At 36.8% G+C, this 24,307-nt stretch overlaps 1 protein-coding gene across 1 annotated transcript; it reads left to right on the forward strand.

The window, feature by feature from the left end:
• Window positions 1-7,465: 7,465 nt before the first annotated feature.
• LOC138319407 (lysosomal proton-coupled steroid conjugate and bile acid symporter SLC46A3-like) lies at window positions 7,466-20,719 on the forward strand. Its single transcript, XM_069262521.1, has 5 exons — window positions 7,466-7,987; window positions 9,089-10,327; window positions 10,509-10,592; window positions 12,825-12,981; window positions 16,996-20,719. Exons 2-5 carry the CDS (start codon window positions 9,130-9,132, stop codon window positions 17,069-17,071), a joined length of 1,515 nt encoding a protein of 504 aa, XP_069118622.1. The 5' UTR covers window positions 7,466-7,987; window positions 9,089-9,129; the 3' UTR covers window positions 17,072-20,719.
• Window positions 20,720-24,307: the final 3,588 nt, after the last annotated feature.

Below are 24,307 nucleotides of genomic sequence, written 5' to 3' on the forward strand. Positions count from 1 at the left end.
TGACTCCAGATTCAACAGGAAACCAATGTGACGTCATACCATCCCAGTGGGCACATAACGTCCGGACAACATTTTGGCAACGTTTTATTTAGGTTGCGACGTCGGGGACATTCTGACAATGTTGTGAGAACGTTTTTCTCCAAACGTCCTCACGACATTAGCACTTGACGTCCTGAGAATGTTTTTATATGGTTAGAAAAAAAACTTTGACAATAATTTAATATATTTCAAAAAGTATTATTGTTGGAAACAACTTTTAAAGGAAGCGAATGAATCTATTCAAATAATGATACATACAAGTAAGGCCTTATATTTTTTTCAATAATTATTAACTTATAAAAAAATAATTAATCATTTTTTGTACTTTTAAATAGTTTTATTTTTTTAATTACAGATACTATAGGTATTAATTGAATAGATGAAAACAAAACAAAAAGTATAATTATAAATACCAAGTTTACATACCGATTATTACGTCAAATATGTAAACTACCGAGTTATGATAAAAGAGTTGTGTTACCTCCCTTTCATTTTAAAGTTTATCCGCTAGGGGTCGGTATTAACTATTTAAAACAAAAAATTAAAATCATTAGAATAAAGCGTCTTTTTATACCAATAAATTGTGATTTTATTTATATGACATTTTACATATTTTCCCCGCACACTACAGAAACTAGGAGTGGAAACTCGTAAAGATTTGTTTGGTGTTTGCGCGGTTATTTTCACTTCCGGTTCTTTGTTCATCTGTTCATTCAAACTTTGTGTACACACGTACTTCACACCGATTACATTTCTTAGCCTCGACAGCATCCAAACAGGATATATAACTTCCAGATATCGACAAATATTTCAAGGTAAGTCTTTGTTGATTCGTATACAAACTTGTTTTTAAAAGAATGTGTTTATTATATTATATCGCGGTAAGTTATTTTATCTATATGTGTAGTCAGTATTTTGAGTATGTATACACATATACATTAACTTATACAAATTCCCTGATGTGCCTGTATCCTATTTGTGTTTTTATTTATGTAATAACGTACCGGCACATGAAAAATATATCGTCTAAATCATTATATAGATGTTTAATGTTTTATTCTGTTTTCTTTTACAGATGAGAATGCTTATATATGTACACACGGAAGTACGTAAAATGGCTCCTACACAAACAGTCTAGGTGGAAGTTGTTGCACCTATTTCATGCAGGATGAGCAGAAGACATTAAAATATTATATAAACACTATATTTTGTTGTTATTGTACTTCAAAATACTAGAATAATGAAAATAAACAACGTAACATACAAACGTTGTGAAAACATTATATGAAAACATTCGGCGGACGTTGTCAAAAAACGTTCCCCAAACTTTCATTTGCAACCTTTTTGCAACCTAAATGCAACGTTGCGATCGGACCTAATAAAAACGTCCTCCGGATGTTGTGTGCCCACTGGGATGCCACGTCACGGCGCTTAACATATCCTTGTACGAGGCGCGAATGGTGTTAAGCAGCCGGCCTGTAATGCCGATACTACAGAGTTTACGAAAAAGGTCTGTGTGCCAGACGGTATCGAAGGCCTTTTTCATATCCAAGAATGAGATAAACACTTTGCTTCCCGACTCAATGTTATGAAAGATAGTTTCTTGAAGAGAAAAGGTAGCAGTTGTACAGCTGAGGGACTTGCGGAAACCGTTTTGTTGGTCATTTGGAAACGGTATAGGAGAAGTTTTTAAGTTTTCCTGTATCCTGTTGTTGACCACCGTTTCAAAGAGTTTGTACGTACAACATAAGAGAGTGATTGGCCTGTAGCTAGCAGTATCGCCGCGAGACTTATTACCTCCTTTGAATATGGGGAGAATTATGCCTCGTTTCCATACTTCGGGCACGTATTCGTACTCAAGGCATTTAGTGAACAGTTTTTGAAGACACAATATCAGTGTTCGTCCTCCATATCGTAAATGCTCGTTTTGGATACGGTCAATCCCTGGTGCCTTTTTGAGTTTGAGACCACGGATAGCACGTTCAACCTCGTCGAAGGTTATATTCCTATTAAGCTCGTCGTGATCGAAAACGTCCTTAGGGTCATCAGGATCAGAGTCGTCGGACAGATCTGTCGGCTCAGAATTAGCCATATACACTGACTGGAAGTAATTACCAAACGCCTGCGCGACATCAATTGGAGAACGTAAAGTTTCGTCACCAACCTTAAATGGCGAGACACTAAGGCGTGAAGGACCCTTTAAAAGCTTCAGGGCTTTCCAAAACTTCTTACTATCACCGTCTGCAGCGTCGTTCAGATCTTGGTGGAGATTTCGTAGATATTGATGGTAGGCTGCGCGTTGGGTATTCTTGAAAACACGTTTAGCAAGCTTATATTCCCGGTATGAATGATGATCGGATCCCCTTGGTTTACCTTCTGCGATCCACTCTCTTCGTCGCGCACGGGCAGCCTTGTGGGCTGATTTAACGTTACTATTCCAGTAAGGCTTCAGGCGCGGGTTGTATCTTGAGGTTGGGATATATGAATGTGCACAAGCGATCAGTGTGTCCGTGATAAAAACATGGAATCTGTTAATATCTGCTGGTGCATTAATTTTGAAATCTTGAAAAGACTGTAACATATAGTCGACTGCTAGCTGTTACGTGATTAGCTGATCTGTATAACATTTACTCCAAAGAGGATGTGTGGTAGGGATAGGAGACGTAGATCGTTGGATCAGAGGTGATTTAAGAACGCATTCCAAAATTGCATGATCAGAGGCGATATCGGCATCGGCAGCGGAAAAGACTCTGCATGATTGAATGTAGTCGAGCATCGTGTCTGTCACAAGGATATAATCAATGGTAGTTTCAAGAGGTAAAAATGTGTAGGGAAGGCCGCTACATAGACTTGATTTGTTGACCGGGATGAGGTTGTTGGCCGAAATGAATTCGTGAAATAGGCTTTGCTTACGACGCGCTGGGTACGACACAGGTAGTGTGTCGTATTGTGCGTTGAGATCACCAATCACAGCGACATCTCCTAACTCAGAGTAGAAGCTGACGAAATCATTGAGACTTTCAATTATTGGTTAATGTTCGAGTCACTGGGCATGTAAACGCCAAACAGATAGAGAGGCGTAGAATTACCTCGATGAATATATAATCCAATGATGTGGTTTGACCGGCTGGTATCAACCGTGTCAACGGTATAACAAAGGTCTTTGTTTACTAAAAATATAAGACCACCGGGTCCACAACAAATAGTTTCAAAGTTCGCGTCTTCGGTACTTGGATAGGCGTAAAACTGTTCGTGAATACTATTTGGAAAATCAGCACAGTGCTGCGAGAGACGTAGTTCACTTAAGAAGGCTATGTCGCACGCTTTAGCTGACAGTATATAACCCTCCGACATCAATGCCAACGTTACGTTTAAGTCATACTTACATACATGTACATGTACATACACATACATGACATGGTATTACCCTGCATAACATATGTATGCATGAATAGCATAAGATACTTCATTCCTACATGCATACATACACACGTAAATGAATACAAGCACACATGCATGCATACATTTTATATCAGGACATACATAACACAACATTTACATTACGCATACTAAACATAACATACACACACATAGAATAACAAACAAAGATAATATTACGGGTAAAATGAGCTTAATGATACTTAAAACTTTTCACAATTTCAATCTCATTACCATTGTAGGTGAAACACATATCTTGGGATACTGTTCCTCTACCAAAAACCATTACTTTTGTTTTATCAATATTAACTTTAAGATGGCAAAATTTTTAATGTGTGTTGAATACATTAAGTTACGTTTGTAAATATTCGGCAGAATCTGCTTGTAGGATTGTATCGTCACATATAGCATTACATATAGTTTGAGGTAGACTTGTAAATCAGATTACAGTTTTCCCGACAAATTCGACAGGCCTTTACAATCATTCGATATTAAAAATGTTCCAAATCGTTTAGAAATATTGAAAACAAAAATGGAGATAAATTTTCTCCTCTCCTTGTCTGAATATTGGGTAGTACTAAAACCATGTATTGCAGCATCGACGAATATTTCACTCAAGTTATAAACAGTTTCATTAATCACATTCATTTTCACACATACTATCTACAATGTTCTCTATATACAGGTATTGTGCAGATACAAGTTCAACAAACTTATCCCTTGCATTATTATTCCATCTTTTAGGTTTTGAAATAAAAGGATCATCTTCATTACCTTTTTGCAAGTTAATTTACCGACATAACGATCTTTGCCCATTCTTCCATTTAAAATAAAATTATTACAGTGATTACACATGTCTATTAAGTACTTTGTCTTGGGAACACTTGTCGTAGGTGCACGTAATTCTTGGAGTCTATTAACATCTGACATTTCAGAAACATTATCAACTATATCTACCAATTCAGGAAGATTTGCAGTTCTACTATTGAAAAATCCCACAAGGTTAACACCATTACTGAGGGTAAATAAATCATTCTCGATCTCTTCAAAAGAAATTCATGTCAGCGTACCAGACTAAAATATTCATCATAGTGAAAGAAACAATGGGATCATCTTCATGGCAAAAAAAAACATAAAAGATTAAAATGCTGCTATATGAATATAACAGAATAAAATTGTGATCGTAATCTTTTATATATTATGGCTACTACAACTTACAAAAAATGTTTATTTACAAATTGTACAACTGAATATTTAAGGTTTTCATCGTCGGTCACAACTTGACATAACATTTTCATTAAGAATTACAAAATAATAAAAATAGAATTGTTGAAAGTTTGACATATTCACTATAACTTATTGTAAAAAGTATACAGTATCGCTTATCGAACATAAACAAAAAAGATTTGATCACTACAAATGATATCTATGTTTACATACATCAAAATCACAATTTGTTGCAGAAAATGAAACAAAGCAATTTCATCACGGCGTCGCCGATTTTCTATTATTACAGACAAATATTCACTTTTAACAATAAGACTATCATAAAATATATTGAGAAATCAAACCCATCACATCTCATAATAGCCCGCAATAGAATGATTCAAATGTGGTAGCATTCCAAACAAAAGATACTGAGCATCATTCTACTAACAGAATGAAGTGCTTTTACAACAACTCATTTCTCTTACTAGACCCCTGTCGATGGAAAATCTTTCTGGCCCAATTTCTTTTCTTTCCTTTCTTTTCGGCACATCTTTCTAGTCCAATTTCTTGTCTATCCTTTCATTTCGGCACATCTTAATGGTCCTATTTCTTTTCTTTCCTTTCTTTTCGGCACATCTTAATGGTCCAATTTTTTGTCTATCCTTTTTTTCCGGCACATCTTAATGGTCCAATTTCTTGTCTATCCTTTCTTTTCGGCACATCTTAATGGTCCAATTTCTTGTCTATCCTTTCTTTTCGGCACATCTTTCTAGTCCAATTTCTTGTCTATCCTTTTTTTCCGGCACATCTTAATGGTCCAATTTCTTGTCTATCCTTTCATTTCGGCACATCTTAATGGTCCAATTTCTTGTCTATCCTTTCTTTTCGGCACATCTTAATGGTCCAATTTCTTGTCTATCCTTTCTTTTCGGCACATCATAATGGTCCAATTTCTTGTCTATCCTTTTTTCCGGCACATCTTAATGGTCCAATTTCTTGTCTATCCTTTTTTTCCAGCACATCCTAATGGTCCAATTTCTTGTCTATCCTTTTTTTCCAGCACATCCTAATGGTCCAATTTCTTGTCTATCCTTTCTTTTCGGCACATCATAATGGTCCAATTTCTTGTCTATCCTTTTTTCCGGCACATCTTAATTGTCCAATTTCTTGTCTATCCTTTTTTTCCGGCACATCCTAATGGTCCAATTTCTTGTCTATCCTTTCTTTTCGGCACATCTTTCTAGTCCAATTTCTTGTCTATCCTTTCTTTTCGGCACATCTTAATGGTCCAATTTCTTGTCTATCCTTTTTTTCCGGCACATCTTAATGGTCCAATTTCTTGTCTATCCTTTCTTTTCGGCACATCTTAATGGTCCAATTTCTTGTCTATCCTTTCTTTTCGGCACATCTTAATGGTCCAATTTCTTGTCTTTCCTTTCTTTTCGGCACATCATAATGGTCCAATTTCTTGTCTATCCTTTCTTTTCGGCACATCTTAATGGTCCAATTTCTTGTCTATCCTTTCTTTTCGGCACATCATAATGGTCCAATTTCTTGTCTTTCCTTTCTTTTCGGCATATCTTAATGGTCCTATTTCTTTTCTTTCCTTTCTTTTCGGCACATCATAATGGTCCAATTTCTTTTCTTTCCTTTCTTTTCGGCACATCTTAATGGTCCTATTTCTTTTCTTTCCTTTTTTCGGCACATCTTAATGGTCCTATTTCTTTGCTTTTCTTTTTCGGCACATCTTAATGGTCCTATTTCTTTGCTTTTCTTTTTCGGCACATCTTTCTGGTCCTTTGTGAATTAAAGTGTAAGGATACCACTGATAAAATGTGAGACCAAAATGATATACAGAGCTAATTGATATTAAATGAACAGGATCGATACTGTTGATATTGATGATATATGAGGAAAGCGATGTGGATGCGGATAATGATAATATTCTATAGGTAAGGACGATGACGAGGATGATTTTGATGGTAGCATTAAAATGTTAAAATATGAGACAGAATATAATATTTCATTAGTATGTATTACACATAAAACTGAATAAAAGATTAACAAACTAATAACAAACAAAACCACCCCATCAGATATCACTCAACTACGAAACTTATTAAACCTATTAATGCCACAATATTAATTATCAAGGAAACACAAATCAATTATCATGCCATCACCGATTCGCGATTTAGATCAAGTTCAATGTCATCATGGATTAAGTATTGAAAATAAATTAATTCTGTTAAGGGTACACTATCCTGCAACAGAAAGATACAGTTCATCCAATCAAATATTAAATACATGAATAATGAAATATATTTATCGTGGCTCACAGCAGCATATCCCACAAAGTATACAAAGAGGACTTACCTAATCAATACCACTCACAATATGGTGGCACCAAACGGAACAAATATATAATGATAATGCATTGATGTATTGTAGAATAAGATACCAGGTATTCATCGTTGCTTACAAAGGAATACAATAGACTTTATGGCATACAAATGTCATGTAAAGAAATTAAAGTGAAATAATTAGCATTGATTGTTGCTTAAGAAATGATAATAAATCTCTTTTATGTTAAAAAGTAAGATATTATTACTCATACTTCGTTTGACAATCACGAGTATGATTACGGGTTTGAATAAAGCCTGTGAGATTGGAGACATCATGGGAAATGAAAACAAATGACTGCATTTGTTGCTATCCGTAAAAGACGATTAACACAAAGTAATTATTACTGATTGGTGTTTAATGAAACTCACTGAAATGTTAAAATTCATCCTCACAGTTGAGGAAATTTAATATTCCTCGATACCTGATCATTGATCATGTTATAAATGTTGATGTGATAGAATAACAACACACATCTGTGTAGACTACTATCACGGCAGATATCTAATCAATCAGCTGATACAATTACCACCGGTCAGATACAGACATATACTGATATATTTACACATCTGTTGACAATATAACTGTTCTTATCACTTTAAATAATTAACGGTTAGCGCGCACCTGTTGTAGTGCTAGTTTAGTAGTCCTCGTCTTGTATACCAGTAGCACCTGAACAGCTGACTAGGCGTAAACAGGGGAGCTAATACATATCTTGTTAGTTCCGCGTAAGGGAGCAAAGCTGCCTTAACGGAGCTTTAATAACGACACCTGTGCCGAGTAGCACGCCGAGACCCGGTAGTTATATCATCAGGTGATTGTGTGTGTATATATGTCCCTAGTCATCGAGAATTATTTAACATCATGGGCTAGAAATGAGACGTGAATCGTTGTACAGGTATGTGTATTTGTGTACGTTTGAAATTAAAATTGAAGTTAATACATTTGTGTTTACAAGCATTATTGATAGTCTTCCGTGTCTGGCCTTTACCAGATAATATCGATACAGTACTTTATATACCGATGACCGGAGGGCAGAGTGGTCAACAATCGATAGGATTGTAATGTGCTGTAAGTAGACATTCACTTATACCTTAAAATAAACAGTCCAATTTCAATGTCGTCTACACAAAGTATACATGTATTGTTTACATAAGGGAGATAACTCTCATTTAAATTCAAGTAATCTTATATCTATTTTACATGTACAGTTCAGTAAAATAAGTATCTACAATTGCTTTAATGCTATAAACTAAAGATTTTGTTCTTTAATATTGATACGACATAATTTTTCCTATTTTCAAACTCAGCCGTAAGATGTTATTGGTACCTCTCAAATGGAATATACCCCACAAAGTTTGTATTTTTTATTCCTGTTCGTTGTCCTATACATATATACACATGAACTGGTATATACCTGTTTACGTTACCCCAAACTCCAGGGATAACTTTGATTCTCGTTATATCTCCCCCCGGACTATCTTCATAGTAAAACAGTTCAGGAGAAAAAACTTATCAATCACAGACCTGGGCCCAGTTGCACGAACATTCCTTAGTTTTGAATTTCCTCATAACAAAGCATTATAAAAGTTAAGGGGAAAATCTGAAGTTAAGGAGCCTTCCTTAAAATCTCTTATGCTTTCCTATGAAGAATTTTAAGTTAAGGGATTCCTTATTTTTATGGAACGTTCGTGAAACTGGGCGCTGCTTAGAGTTCCTGTGAGGCACATCAAAACAATCCAATAGCGGTAAAATGTGTTTGATTGTTGTTATGAAGTGGGGCGTTACTCTACATGTAATCGCCAAAGAAAATCTCTGCAAGCCTGCAATTGGTCAGCTGTTTTCTCGTGAACTGCATTTAGGCTTACTACGTGATAGTGCAGATGTGGTTATAACGACAGTGAAGTTATAACCATGGAGTATCGGGGATGTTTGAACCCCGACAATCCCTCGATCTGCTTCCAATATCCACTCAAACTTCCTTCCTTGACTATTTCAGACTGACACAATGAGGATGTAGTATACAGACAATCGGGCACCATGGCAGACGACGACCGGACACCACTGCTGTGTTCCTACAGCAGTGACTATGGTTATGGATCGACAACCGAGGACGTCCAGGGAATGGATGTGCAGGATGACGGCGAGGACACAACCGACGAGAAAAAGATGGACATAAAACGTCTCGTCGTTCTGCCAATAACATTTCTCTATATGTTTTCGTTTGTAACAGCCTTCGTCAATGTAAGCCAGTATGAGTACTACGCTATAGGTCAATCTATATACTCGAACTGGTCTAAGTCGTCCATGTCACCTTCCTCGCAATGTCAGGCTAACGAATCACGATTAAACACGGAACAAACTCACGTGCAGGAGGCCACGGCACAGCTCAACATATACCTCTCGCTGGCTGGGGGAATACCAGCCATCTTTGCCAATCTTGTGTTCGGAACAATTAGCGACAAGTTCGGTAGAAAGTTCATGTTTATTATGCCAACTGTCGGTTCCTTTTTCCGTTGCATTATTGTATTGATTATGATGTATCTTGAGATAGACGTCCATTACTTGCTAATCGCGTCTATTATAGAAGGATCGTTCGGCTACTTTCTGGGTATGTTACAGGCTAGTTACGTCTATATGGCCGACAACACAACAGCCGATGACAGGCGGTCGTTTGCCATGACTTTGGTGGAGGTCAGTCTCGGCCTCGGCTCCTTTCTCGGCTATTTACTATCAGGGTATTTTATTAAGTCTGTAGGATTCCTGTGGACCATGCTGTTTTCGACAGGTCTGTTAGTCTTTTGTCTTGTTATGATCATTTTTATTTTACCTGAAAGTGTTCCATCCTCTCGTATTACAGCAGCAAACAGATCATGTTCAAACATTGTAAAGTATGTAGGCAACGCTCTCTCATTTTACTTCAAACGAGCTCCAGGTAGAACGAGATGGAAATACATATTTTGTGTATTGGTGTTCTTCCTGACCACACTGGTTCTGCTGGGACGACCCTCTGTAGAAACTCTCCTCCAGTTGGGATCGCCGTTCTGTTGGGATCCCCTAGACATCGGGTACTACGGGACAATACGCAGTGGAGTACAGCAGGTCATCTGTCTGCTGGTTATCAAGCTGTTGCAGTACTGTATGCGGGACGAGGCGATCGCCATCCTCGGCTCTCTCTCGGCCACAGCGTCACTCGTAATGGAAGGCTTCATCACAACAGACGCAAGCTTCTACATCGGTCGGTCTATACTTATTCTCTCTAAATATTATAATGTTCTGACATGGATTATGTATCTGTATGGATTGAATCCACCGTAAATATGAATCTAAATGTCACTAGATGAGTGAACTGGCCGATAACGTTGCTATGTAAATCATTATTATTATATATATTTTAATTTGCATCGTTTCCTTTATAGTGCCCGTGGTGGGAGCGGGAGGTGTACTGACCATGCCTATGGTCCGAGCCATAATGTCCAAAATGACGCCAGCTGATCAACAAGGTCAGGATAAGATTTCTTTCATAAATTATCTTTATTAAACGTTTTGTGATAATTTCCATGATTTCGTAATATAACACAACATTCCAACTACAGCTTGTTTAAAATTATATTTCCGATAAAACAAATTCATTTTTCGATTTGTATTTGAACTTCACACTAACATTACATATCCTTACTTCAGACGCTATATTTACAGGGACACCAGGTTAAAATTACATATCCTTACCTCAGACGCTATATTTACAGGGACGCCAGGTTAAAATTACATATCCTTACCTCAAACGCTATATTTACAGGGACACCAGGTTAAAATTACATATTCTTACTTCAGACGCTATATTTACAGGGACGCCAGGTTAAAATTACATATCCTTACCTCAAACGCTATATTTACAGGGACACCAGGTTAAAATTACATAACCTTACTTCAGACGCTATATTTACAGTGACGCCAGGTTAAAATTACATATCCTTACCTCAAACGCTATATTTACAGGGACGCCAGGTTAAAATTACATATCCTTACTTCAGACGCTATATTTACAGGGACGCCAGGTTAAAATTACATATCCTTACTTCAGACGCTATATTTACAGGGACACCAGGTTAAAATTACATATCCTTACCTCAGACGCTATATTTACAGGGACACCAGGTTAAAATTACATATCCTTACTTCAGACGCTATATTTACAGGGACGCCAGGTTAAAATTACATATCCTTACTTCAGACGCTATATTTACAGGGACACCAGGTTAAAATTACATATCCTTACCTCAAACGCTATATTTACAGGGACACCAGGTTAAAATTACATATCCTTACCTCAGACGCTATATTTACAGGGACGCCAGGTTAAAATTATATATCCTTACCTCAGACGCTATATATTTACAGGGACACCAGGTTAAAATTACATATTCTTACCTCAGACGCTATATTTACAGGGACGCCAGGTTAAAATTACATATCCTTACCTCAAACGCTATATTTATAGGGACACCAGATTAAAATTACATATCCTTACTTCAGACGCTATATTTACAGGGACACCAGGTTAAAATTACATATCCTTACCTCAGACGCTATATTTACAGGGACGCCAGGTTAAAATTACATATTCTTACTTCAGACGCTAGATTTACAGGGACGCCAGGTTAAAATTGCATATCCTTACTTCAGACGCTATATTTACAGGGACGCCAGGTTAAAATTACATATCCTTACTTCAGACGCTATATTTACAGGGACACCAGGTTAAAATTACATATCCTTACTTCAGACGCTATATTTACAGGGACACCAGGTTAAAATTACATATCCTTACCTCAGACGCTATATTTACAGGGACACCAGGTTAAAATTACATATCCTTACTTCAGACGCTATATTTACAGGGACACCAGGTTAAAATTACATATCCTTACCTCAGACGCTATATTTACAGGGACACCAGGTTAAAATTACATATCCTTACTTCAGACGCTATATTTACAGGGACGCCAGGTTAAAATTACATATCCTTACCTCAGACGCTATATTTACAGGGACACCAGGTTAAAATTACATATCCTTACCTCAGACGCTATATTTACAGGGACACCAGGTTAAAATTACATATTCTTACTTCAGACGCTATATTTACAGGGACGCCAGGTTAAAATTACATATCCTTACCTCAGACGCTATATTTACAGGGACGCCAGGTTAAAATTACATATTCTTACTTCAGACGCTATATTTACAGGGACGCCAGGTTAAAATTACATATCCTCACTTCAGACGCTATATTTACAGGGACACCAGGTTAAAATTACATATCCTTACCTCAGACGCTATATTTACAGGGACGCCAGGTTAAAATTACATATTCTTACTTCAGACGCTATATTTACAGGGACGCCAGGTTAAAATTACATATCCTCACTTCAGACGCTATATTTACAGGGACACCAGGTTAAAATTACATATCCTTACCTCAGACGCTATATTTACAGAGACGCCAGGTTAAAATACATATCCTTACTTCAGACGCTATATTTACAGGGACACCAGGTTAAAATTACATATCCTTACCTCAGACGCTATATTTACAGAGACGCTAGGTTAAAATTACATATCCTTACTTCAGACGCTATATTTAGAGTGACGCCAGGTTAAAATTACATATTCTTACTTCAGACGCTATATTTACAGGGACGCCAGGTTAACATTATCATTCTCTACATCAGGTGCTTTGTTTGCCGGACTGGCCGCTCTAGAGACGATTGGGAACATGGTGAGCTCTGTGATCGCTAACGTCATTTACAACGTCACTGTGGACATACTGCAAGGCTTTGTCTTCTTCGTAATGGCGGCTTTCTCCTTCCTGTCCTGTCTTCTGTTGATGTAAGCTATGTAGATATGCAATAGAACTACTTAAGTTATAGAGAACCTCTGCTTTGTACCCTATCTCAATATTTAGTGTTTTGTAATGCAAGAGAAGAGTAAATATATTGATAAATAGAGGTGACTAAAACAATATCAAACATATTACCGGTAGTACATAAACAATGTAATGGTTCATCATAGATTTTAATGGGCATTATTTCCATTTTAGCGATTTTCAATATTGAATTTTGAAACAACCTAAGTACATGTGTATTGACTGTGTCAAAAGAAAGTAATATAGTGTAATGGTAACAGAGTCATTACAGGGAATTTGACAGGGGTTCTTAGTTTTAAAGAAAGTAAAACAAAACTTTTGACCACCCATTGGCTGATCTCGATCTGATAAAGGGTAAACAAATTGTCATATAATAACCTTTGATCATCGTGGTCTAAGAAATAGTATCCATACTCGGTGATGGGGTGTAGGGATACTAATCATCATGGTCTAAGAAATAATATCCATACTCGGTGATGGGGTGTAGGGATACTAATCATCATGGTCTAAGAAATAATATCCATACTCGGTGATGGGGTGTAGGGATACTAATCATCGTGGTCTAAGAAATAATATCCATACTCGGTGATGGGGTGTAAGGATACTTATCATCATGGTCTAAGAAATAATATCCATACTTGGTGATGGGGTGTAGGGATACTAATCATCATGGTCTAAGAAATAATATCCATACTTGGTGATGGGGTGTAGAGATACTAATCATCATGGTCTAAGAAATAATATCCATACTTGGTGATGGGGTGTAGGGATACTAATCATCGTGGTCTAAGAAATAGTATCCATACTCGGTGATGGGGTGTAGGGATACTAATCATCATGGTCTAAGAAATAATATCCATACTCGGTGATGGGGTGTAGGGATACTAATCATCATGGTCTAAGAAATAATATCCATACTCGGTGATGGGGTGTAGGGATACTAATCATCGTGGTCTAAGAAATAATATCCATACTCGGTGATGGGGTGTAAGGATACTTATCATCATGGTCTAAGAAATAATATCCATACTTGGTGATGGGGTGTAGGGATACTAATCATCATGGTCTAAGAAATAATATCCATACTTGGTGATGGGGTGTAGAGATACTAATCATCATGGTCTAAGAAATAATATCCATACTTGGTGATGGGGTGTAGGGATACCAATCATCGTGGTCTAAGAAATAGTATCCATACTCGGGGATGGGGTGTAGGGATACTAATCATCATGGTCTAAGAAATAATATCCATACTCGGTGATGGGGTGTAGGGATACTAATCATCATGGTCTAAGAAATAATATCCATACTCGGTGATGGGGTGTAGGGATACTAATCATCGTGGTCTAAGAAATAATATCCATACTCGGTGATGGGGTGTAAGGATACTTATCATCATGGTCTAAGAAATAATATCCATACTTGGTGATGGGGTGTAGGGATACTAATCATCATGGTCTAAGAAATAATATCCATACTTGGTGATGGGGTGTAGAGATACTAATCATCATGGTCTAAGAAATAATATCCATACTTGGTGATGGGGTGTAGGGATACTAATCATCGTGGTCTAAGAAATAGTATCCATACTCGGTGATGGGGTGTAGGGATACTAATCATCATGGTCTAAGAAATAATATCCATACTCGGTGATGGGGTGTAGGGATACTAATCATCATGGTCTAAGAAATAATATCCATACTCGGTGATGGGGTGTAGGGATACTAATCATCGTGGTCTAAGAAATAATATCCATACTCGGTGATGGGGTGTAAGGATACTTATCATCATGGTCTAAGAAATAATATCCATACTTGGTGATGGGGTGTAGGGATACTAATCATCATGGTCTAAGAAATAATATCCATACTTGGTGATGGGGTGTAGAGATACTAATCATCATGGTCTAAGAAATAATATCCATACTTGGTGATGGGGTGTAGGGATACCAATCATCGTGGTCTAAGAAATAGTATCCATACTCGGGGATGGGGTGTAGGGATACTAATCATCATGGTCTAAGAAATAATATCCATACTTGGTGATGGGGTGTAAGGATACTTATCATCATGGTCTAAGAAATAATATCCATACTCGGGGATGGGGTGTAGGGATACTAATCATCATACTTGGTGATCGGGTGTAGGGATACTAATCATCATGGTCTAAGAAATAATATCCATACTTGGTGATGGGGTGTAGGGATACTTATCATCATGGTCTAAGAAATAATATCCATACTTGGTGATGGGGTGTAGGGATACTAATCATCATGGTCTAAGAAATAATATCCATACTTGGTGATGGGGTGTAGGGATACTTATCATCATGGTCTAAGAAATAATATCCATACTTGGTGATGGGGTGTAGGGATACTAATCATCATGGTCTAAGAAATAATATCCATACTTGGTGATGGGGTGTAGAGATACTAATCATCATGGTCTAAGAAATAATATCCATACTTGGTGATGGGGTGTAGGGATACCAATCATCGTGGTCTAAGAAATAGTATCCATACTCGGGGATGGGGTGTAGGGATACTAATCATCATGGTCTAAGAAATAATATCCATACTCGGTGATGGGGTGTAGGGATACTAATCATCATGGTCTAAGAAATAATATCCATACTCGGTGATGGGGTGTAGGGATACTAATCATCGTGGTCTAAGAAATAATATCCATACTCGGTGATGGGGTGTAAGGATACTTATCATCATGGTCTAAGAAATAATATCCATACTTGGTGATGGGGTGTAGGGATACTAATCATCATGGTCTAAGAAATAATATCCATACTTGGTGATGGGGTGTAGAGATACTAATCATCATGGTCTAAGAAATAATATCCATAATCGGTGATGGGGTGTAGGGATACTAATCATCGTGGTCTAAGAAATAATATCCATAATCGGTGATGGGGTGTAGGGATACTAATCATCGTGGTCTAAGAAATAGTATCCATACTCGGTGATGGGGTGTAGGGATACTAATCATCATGGTTTAAGAAATAATATCCATAATATCCATAATCGGTGATGGGGTGTAGGGATACTAATCATCGTGGTCTAAGAAAAAATATCCATACTCGGTGATGGGGTGTAGGGATACTTATCATCATGGTCTAAGAAATAATATCCATACTTGGTGATGGGGTGTAGGGATACTAATCATCATGGTCTAAGAAATAATATCCATAATATCCATAATCGGTGATGGGGTGTAGGGATACTAATCATCATGGTCTAAGAAATAATATCCATAATCAGTGATGGGGTGTAGGGATACTTATCATCAGGGTCTAAGAAATAATATCCATACTCGGGGATGGGGTGTAGGGATACTAATCATCATACTTGGTGATGGGGTGTAGGGATACTAATCATCGTGGTCTAAGAAATAATATCCATACTTGGTGATGGGGTGTAGGGATACTAATCATCGTGGTCTAAGAAATAATATCCATACTCGGTGATGGGGTGTAGGGATACTAATCATCATGGTCTAAGAAATAATATCCATACTCGGTGATGGGGTGTAGGGATACTAATCATCGTGGTCTAAGAAATAATGTCCATAATCGGTGATGGGGTGTAGGGAAACTTATCATCGTGGTCTAAGAAATAATATCCATACTTGGTGATGGGGTGTAGGGATACTAATCATCATGGTCTAAGAAATAATATCCATACTCGGTGATGGGTGTAGGGATACTAATCATCATGGTCTAAGAAATAATATCCATACTTGATGATGGGGTGTAGGGATACTAATCATCATGGTCTAAGAAATAATATCCATACTTGGTGATGGGGTGTAAGGCTACTTATCATCATGATCTAAGAAATAGTATCCATACTCGGGGATGGGGTGTAGGGATACGACTGGTTATTGAATGATAAATGCCACAAACTATGATTTGCTTAATTACATTCCGACCTTTGTCTTGATAGTAGTGTCTGATATTTGTTACAGGTTTTTTCTGATCCTTCCTCAGTGTGGCGTGAAGAAGAAACATTATGTACAGCGTGAGGACATCGTGACGGTGTAATGGAGGGCTTTTCTATCTCCCCGAACACATACCTCACCCGAATCTGTTTCTTTTCCCGAGATAAAAAAATAGTGCATAACATATATGGCGCATTACTTCACCACATTCATAAAGTTTTAAACCGAATTTAGAACGCACAGCCATGCAAGGATCAGGAAACACGGGTAACTGAGTAATGTTTTATATTAACTTATGATAAATGAATATCAAGTTAGGCATGCTCTGATGATGGAAATGTTGTTGGATTATTTCATACGGTAATTGTTAATATGTCGGGGCATTTAAGAAATATTTTACATCAAATATAATGTGCCCACAAATAAGATATCTGTATAATAGACTTTTGACGTTCCACCTTGAGATGCTAGAAATGATACATTCGAACAAAATGTCCTATCCCTGTATAATATCCCCTAATGTATATATCAGTTAATACGTCACCAATACCAGTGATGGCGCTACTCCACTTTTGTCTGATATTGAGAAATTTGCTTTCCATCAGATGTAAAACACCAGTACATGTGTAGGGAATTAGCTTTCATATATTTTACATAATAATAACATTTTTACTTTACCTTTAATTCGCCTGGATGTGTATGCACCAGGATGATCACTAAATCAGAGTCACTGTGTTATGTACCGCCATGCCATCACATTAGGCCATGGGCTAGGAGGGTCCCACATGCACCCCCCCCCCCCCCCAAACCTCCGAACCAATATTTTTCGTAACCCTTATGACCCACTGATCACAAATCAAAATGTTAACATTGCATAAGTTGGGATGAACTTCCGGTTATGACGTCATCAAGATGGCCGCCATCTCAAATTTCACTAAAAAATGAAAAATAGTCATAACATTGACATTGTTCAACCGAAGTAGACAAATGAGGTATCAAAATGACCACAATAGAACACTAAAAACATATCAGGACCAAATAACCAAATATATGTAGTGATTTTTACGCAGGAAGTGAAAAAATAGGATTTTAAGCTCAAAAATGGTAATTTTTTAGTAAATTTTTCATATTTTGCTTGACGCAGCAAAAACGTTTTCCAACCGCAAACTATTATTTCTAATTAGTTTTTTGTCCACTTATAAATCAGTTTAAACAAAAACAAGAAAAAAAAACAATGTTAACATTGTATAAGTTCCGGTTATGACGTCATCAAGATGGCCGCCATCACGAATTTCACTAAAAATGAAAAATATTCATAACATTGACATTTTTCAACTGAACTAGACAAATGAGGTATCAAAATGACCACAATAGAACAACAAGTACATATCAGGACCAAAACATCCAATATATGTAGAAATTTGTACGTAGGAAATGAAAAAATAAGATTTTAAACTCAAAAATGGTAATTTTTCAGCAAATTTTTCATATTTGTCTTCATGCAGCAAAAATGTTTCTCAACAACAAATCATTATTCGTAATCAGTTATTTGATCTTTTATCAATCAATAAATCAATGAAAACACCAACAAAAATTAAAATAAAAAGAAATGCAAAAGATAATTATTGTTATACCCTCATTAGGTTTACAAAACATCACCAGGTGCGTATAATGGGCATATGCTATTTTTCGAACTCGAAACCGCTAACGCTGTCCAGAGTTTCAAAAATAATTATTACAGCACAATACCTACTGATAGAGTAACAAATGTAACCTAAGCCTGTGTTTCTGTTTATATCATTTTCCAGAACGTTTGTGTCTTTGAAAATAAGAACATTCATTGTTTATTTCCTATGCATAGCATAGGCAAAATGTTAGATGGTTTCTACAGTGTCACATATTTCTTTCACTGGTTCTTAATGATAACCATTATCATTGTACGTGCGTTCTCGCCTCACTGCTCCATTCACTGAAGAGACTCGGCATGTCTGGTAGCTGGTAGTCCAAATTATCAGAATAATCGAGATATCAGTATCAAATTCGTCGAAAGCCATAGCGTTGTCTTCAATGTCGATGAGCTGATGTGACAGTACATTACCAGTGTTGTTCTAGCCTGTCATCTTTCATAACCCATCCTTGGCCAGAGTTCATATCAGGAACAATAGGTTCAGAGATGTGGGATCTCCCTCAGATTCTAACATATCGTATATACTGTTCCAGACTTCTTCGGCATAATGGAGACTACACCAGATCCACATTATTCGAATGGTGGAATTGGTTCTCCTTAGCACATAGCTCCATAATTTGTTTGAAGTACCATTCATTAATCTAGTGGACCCTCGTGCGCCCATAAATGGCACAGGTGATATCATCGAGGTCATTAATGAGGCCATTAATGTTAAATGTTTTTCATTGGTCTGACTTTTCCCACTCCCTTGAAGGTGCTGGTTGTGTCACATCTGGTATATGCGTAAAGAGACCATTGAAGACTCTCCAGAAATAAAATTTTCTACAGTGCTTTTCAGACTTGGCAAATAGTGGAACTTCACTGCAGACTTCATTTATGACCTCAAAGAATCCACCTGTGCCATCTATGGTCACTGAAGGTTCACAAGAATGAGGAATTGTGCTTCATACGAAATAAGGAGAACCAGCTCAAACCTTCGCAGAATGTGGATCTGATAGTCTGGAACATTATATACGATATTTGAATCACTAGGTTGGAAACAGGAAGAGCTCCTACATCCCTGACACTGATGTTTCTTATGTTAACTCTGGCCATGGACGGTTGACAAGCTACAACCACGATGGCAACCCGGTAATGTAATGTCACATCAGCTCATCAGCTCATCGCTATCGAAGACAACGAACTAGTGAAAGAAATATGTGACACTGTTAAGTAACCATCTGACATTTCCTGATGTTATACACTGGAAATAACACTGGATGTGCTCATTCTAAAAGGCACAAAACGTTTCGGAAAGTGTCATGGTATTTACGGTATGACAGAATTACCTCAGTTTTCATTTGATACCATATAGCTATTAGTTGGCATTTTGCTGTAATAATTCAGTTTGAGACGCTACTAGTGTACAACATTTCGAACATGAAAGTGAATTATTTTGAAGTCCCACTTAGATATTCAGCCAACCTAAAATTCATTGTTAAGATTTATATTTTCAATAGCCACTATTATATTCAGGAAATTCTAAGACACCAGGAAACTGTAGTCTCGGCGGTTTGGGAAAAATCCACTATCATATGACCTGTATACGCAAACGGTGATGCTTTGTAAACCAAATGGTGGTATAACAATAATTCTCTTTTGCATTTCTATATATTTTGTTGTTATTTTTACTGATTGACAAGAGATCAAATAACTGATTACGATCAATAATAATTGTTGGGAAACATTTTTGCTGCATGAAGACAAATATGAAAAATTTGCTGAAAAATTACCATTTTTGAGCTTAAAATCTTATTTTTTCATTTCCTACGTACAAATCGCTAGATATATTGGATGATTTGGTCCTGATATGTATTTGTTGTTCTATTGTGGTCATTTTGATACCTCATTTGTCTACTTCAGTTGAAAAATGTCAATGTTATGAATATTTTTCATTTTTTAGTGAAATTCGTGATGGCGGCCATCTTGATGACGTCATAACCGGAACTTATACAATGTTAACATTGTTTTTTTTCTTGTTTTTGTTTAAACTGATTTATAAGTGGACAAAAAACTAATTAGAAATAATAGTTTGCGGTTGGAAAACGTTTTTGTTGCGTCAAGCAAAATATGAAAAATTTACTAAAAAATTACCATTTTTGAGCTTAAAATCCTATTTTTTCACTTCCTGCGTAAAAATCACTACATATATTTGGTTATTTGGTCCTGATATGTTTTTAGTGTTCTATTGTGGTCATTTTGATACCTCATTTGTCTACTTCGGTTGAAAAATGTCAATGTTATGACTATTTTTCATTTTTTAGTGAAATTTGAGATGGCGGCCATCTTGATGACGTCATAACCGGAAGTTCATCCCAACTTATGCAATGTTAACATTTTGATTTGTGATCAGTGGGTCATAAGGGTTAAGAAAAATATTGGTTCGGAGGTTTTGGGGGGGTGCATGTGGGACCCTCCTAGCCCATGGCCTACATGTATGCTGTGTTCGAGTTACCACAGACAGATTCCTGTGTCAAATGTTCATTCTTAAAGATGAACTACTCTCTCTGATGTCATTTTTATAATTACGCTAGTGGTGCCTCTGATCAGCCAGACATGTTACAGATGTAATTACCGGTGGTATAACGATCAAAACAATATAGTTTAAGTGTTACATTCCAGTTTATGATATAATCAAGTTATTTGTATTGGTTAGTTGGTTTTGTTTGTTGGGTTTTTTGGGGTTTTTTTATTCCGTTTTTGTTTGGGTTTTTTTTTGTATTTTTTTTTTCTAATTTGTTAATTTTGTATTTATTTACCCACCATAAAATGGAGAGGGGAGATAGTGTTATCCTTGCCTATCCGTCTTGTCGTGTAGCGATATGGAGATATGGGCATTGATGTGTTACAATCATTTCTATATACATATATCAGTATATGACCAATTTTAACATTAACGGACTTTTATACTAATAAGGAATTATGGTCGAAATTAAAAGAAATAGTTTTAAGATTTGGTCCATATGACAATGAAGGAAGGTCAAAGTCATTTAGTTTAACGGACTTGATAGCCCTTTTTCTCAGCACGCCGTAGACCCAATATCAGGTATGTAGACTTTCCAGAACTAGACCAGGAATCGTTGGAATGAAGGTCAAGATCATTCATATTATCAAACTTGGTAATCATTTATTTCGCCAAACTACTTGCGCAATAGCTGGTAACTAGGTCTTCCAGAACTTTACAAGAAGTAGTTTTAGATTCTTTGTCCCCTGTGACCTTGAATGTAAGTTAAGCTCTTTCATATAAACAAAATTGCTTGATTTACCTCAGCTTTATACATGTTCAATGAGTCCTCTAGGTCTTGCAGAACTTCAGAAGAAGATTTTTGGTGATTTTGTTTTTTGTTTTTTTTTTATCTTTGACTCTTCTTTCCAACCGGAATTTGACGTTTTAGAAAAAAGAGTTGCAGGAGTTGATTGTTTCACTTTCCACAACAAAAACAATAGGTCTTTTCGGCCATAGAGGAAAAGCCCTAATTGTAGATCTTGTAACTATCAAATTATTTTGAAGGAAAACTTCTTTATTTGATTTAATGTCTAAATGTACCTATGTACGGTTCTGTTTTCACACTACATGTACATGTGTGATGGTATGTGTGCCATGTTTTCACACTACATGTACATGTGTGATGGTATGTGTGCCATGTTTTCACACTTCATGTACATGTGTGATGGTATGTGTGCCATGTTTTCACACTTCATGTACATGTGTGATGGTATGTGTGCCATGTTTTCACACTACATGTACATGTGTGATGGTATGTGTGCCATTTTTTCACACTACACGTACATGTGTGATGGTATGTATGCTATGTTTTTAAACTACAAGTATATTTGTGATGGTATGTGTGCCATGTTTTCACACTACATGTACATGTGTGATGGTATGTGTGCCATTTTTTCACACTACACGTACATGTGTGATGGTATGTATGCTATGTTTTTAAACTACAAGTATATTTGTGATGGTATGTGTGCCATGTTTTCACACTTCATGTACATGTGTGATGGTATGTGTGCCATGTTTTCACACTACACGTACATGTGTGATGGTATGTATGCTATGTTTTTAAACTACAAGTATATTTGTGATGGTATGTGTGCCATGTTTTCACACTTCATGTACATGTGTGATGGTATGTGTGCCATGTTTTCACACTTCATGTACATGTGTGATGGTATGTGTGCCATGTTTTCACACTACATGTACATGTGTGATGGTATGTGTGCCATTTTTTCACACTACACGTACATGTGTGATGGTATGTATGCTATGTTTTTAAACTACAAGTATATTTGTGATGGTATGTGTGCCATGTTTTCACACTACATGTACATGTGTGATGGTATGTGTGCCATTTTTTCACACTACACGTACATGTGTGATGGTATGTATGCTATGTTTTTAAACTACAAGTATATTTGTGATGGTATGTGTGCCATGTTTTCACACTTCATGTACATGTGTGATGGTATGTGTGCCATGTTTTCACACTACATGTACATGTGTGATGGTATGTGTGCCATTTTTTCACACTACACGTACATGTGTGATGGTATGTATGCTATGTTTTTAAACTACAAGTATATTTGTGATGGTATGTGTGCCATGTTTTCACACTACATGTACATGTGTGATGGTATGTGTGCCATGTTTTCACACTACACGTACATGTGTGATGGTATGTATGCTATGTTTTTAAACTACAAGTATATTTGTGATGGTATGTGTGCCATGTTTTCACACTACATGTACATGTGTGATGGTATGTGTGCCATGTTTTCACACTACATGTACATGTGTGATGGTATGTGTGCCATGTTTTCACACTACACGTACATGTGTGATGGTATGTGTGCCACCTTGATATGTTTTTTTGACATTAATATTGTTTATCGCCACATTACATTATTGAATATCTAGAGATCGATGTGCCATGTAATTCATGTGATATTCCTATATTCATAATATAATTTCAAATTGATGAAACCTGTTATACGGAGAAGAAAGCCACCATTCTATCACGTATTGCCGATTTCTCCTGATATTTTCGTGCCTTTTTATCAACATTTATCTGAAATCCATTATTTTGTCTACATTTATTCTACCCAAGAATATATTACGACAACAAAGATCTTTTAACAATAGACTAAAATAAAACAAGAACATCTGTGAACTCGCTCTACAAAGTATGGACCCTAATACCATTAGTATGTGTTCTTGATGACCAGGGCTTACATTATATAACGACAGTGAGATTAGCCCTTAAGTATCAACAACAATTCGGACACGGTCATTCTTTGTCGATTGTGCGGATTGGTAATTCTCCTTGCAAAAAGTTCAAACTCTTTGTTGATGGTGCAGATCGTTAATCTGTCGACAGATCGGACGCGTTTGCCCTCTTTGTCGACAGATCGGACGCGTTTATTCTCTTTGTCGACAGTTCGGACGCCTTTGTCCTCTTTGTCGACAGTTCGGACGCGTTTGTTCTCTTTGTCGACTAATCGGACGCGTTTGCTCTCTTTGTCGACAGTTAGGACGCGCTTGCTCTTTTTGTCGACAGATCGAACGCGTTTGCTCTCTTTGTCGACACATCGGACGCGATTGCTCTC

The sequence above is a fragment of the Argopecten irradians genome, chromosome 3 (assembly GCF_041381155.1).
Source record: "Argopecten irradians isolate NY chromosome 3, Ai_NY, whole genome shotgun sequence".
Lineage (NCBI taxonomy): Eukaryota > Metazoa > Mollusca > Bivalvia > Pectinida > Pectinidae > Argopecten > Argopecten irradians.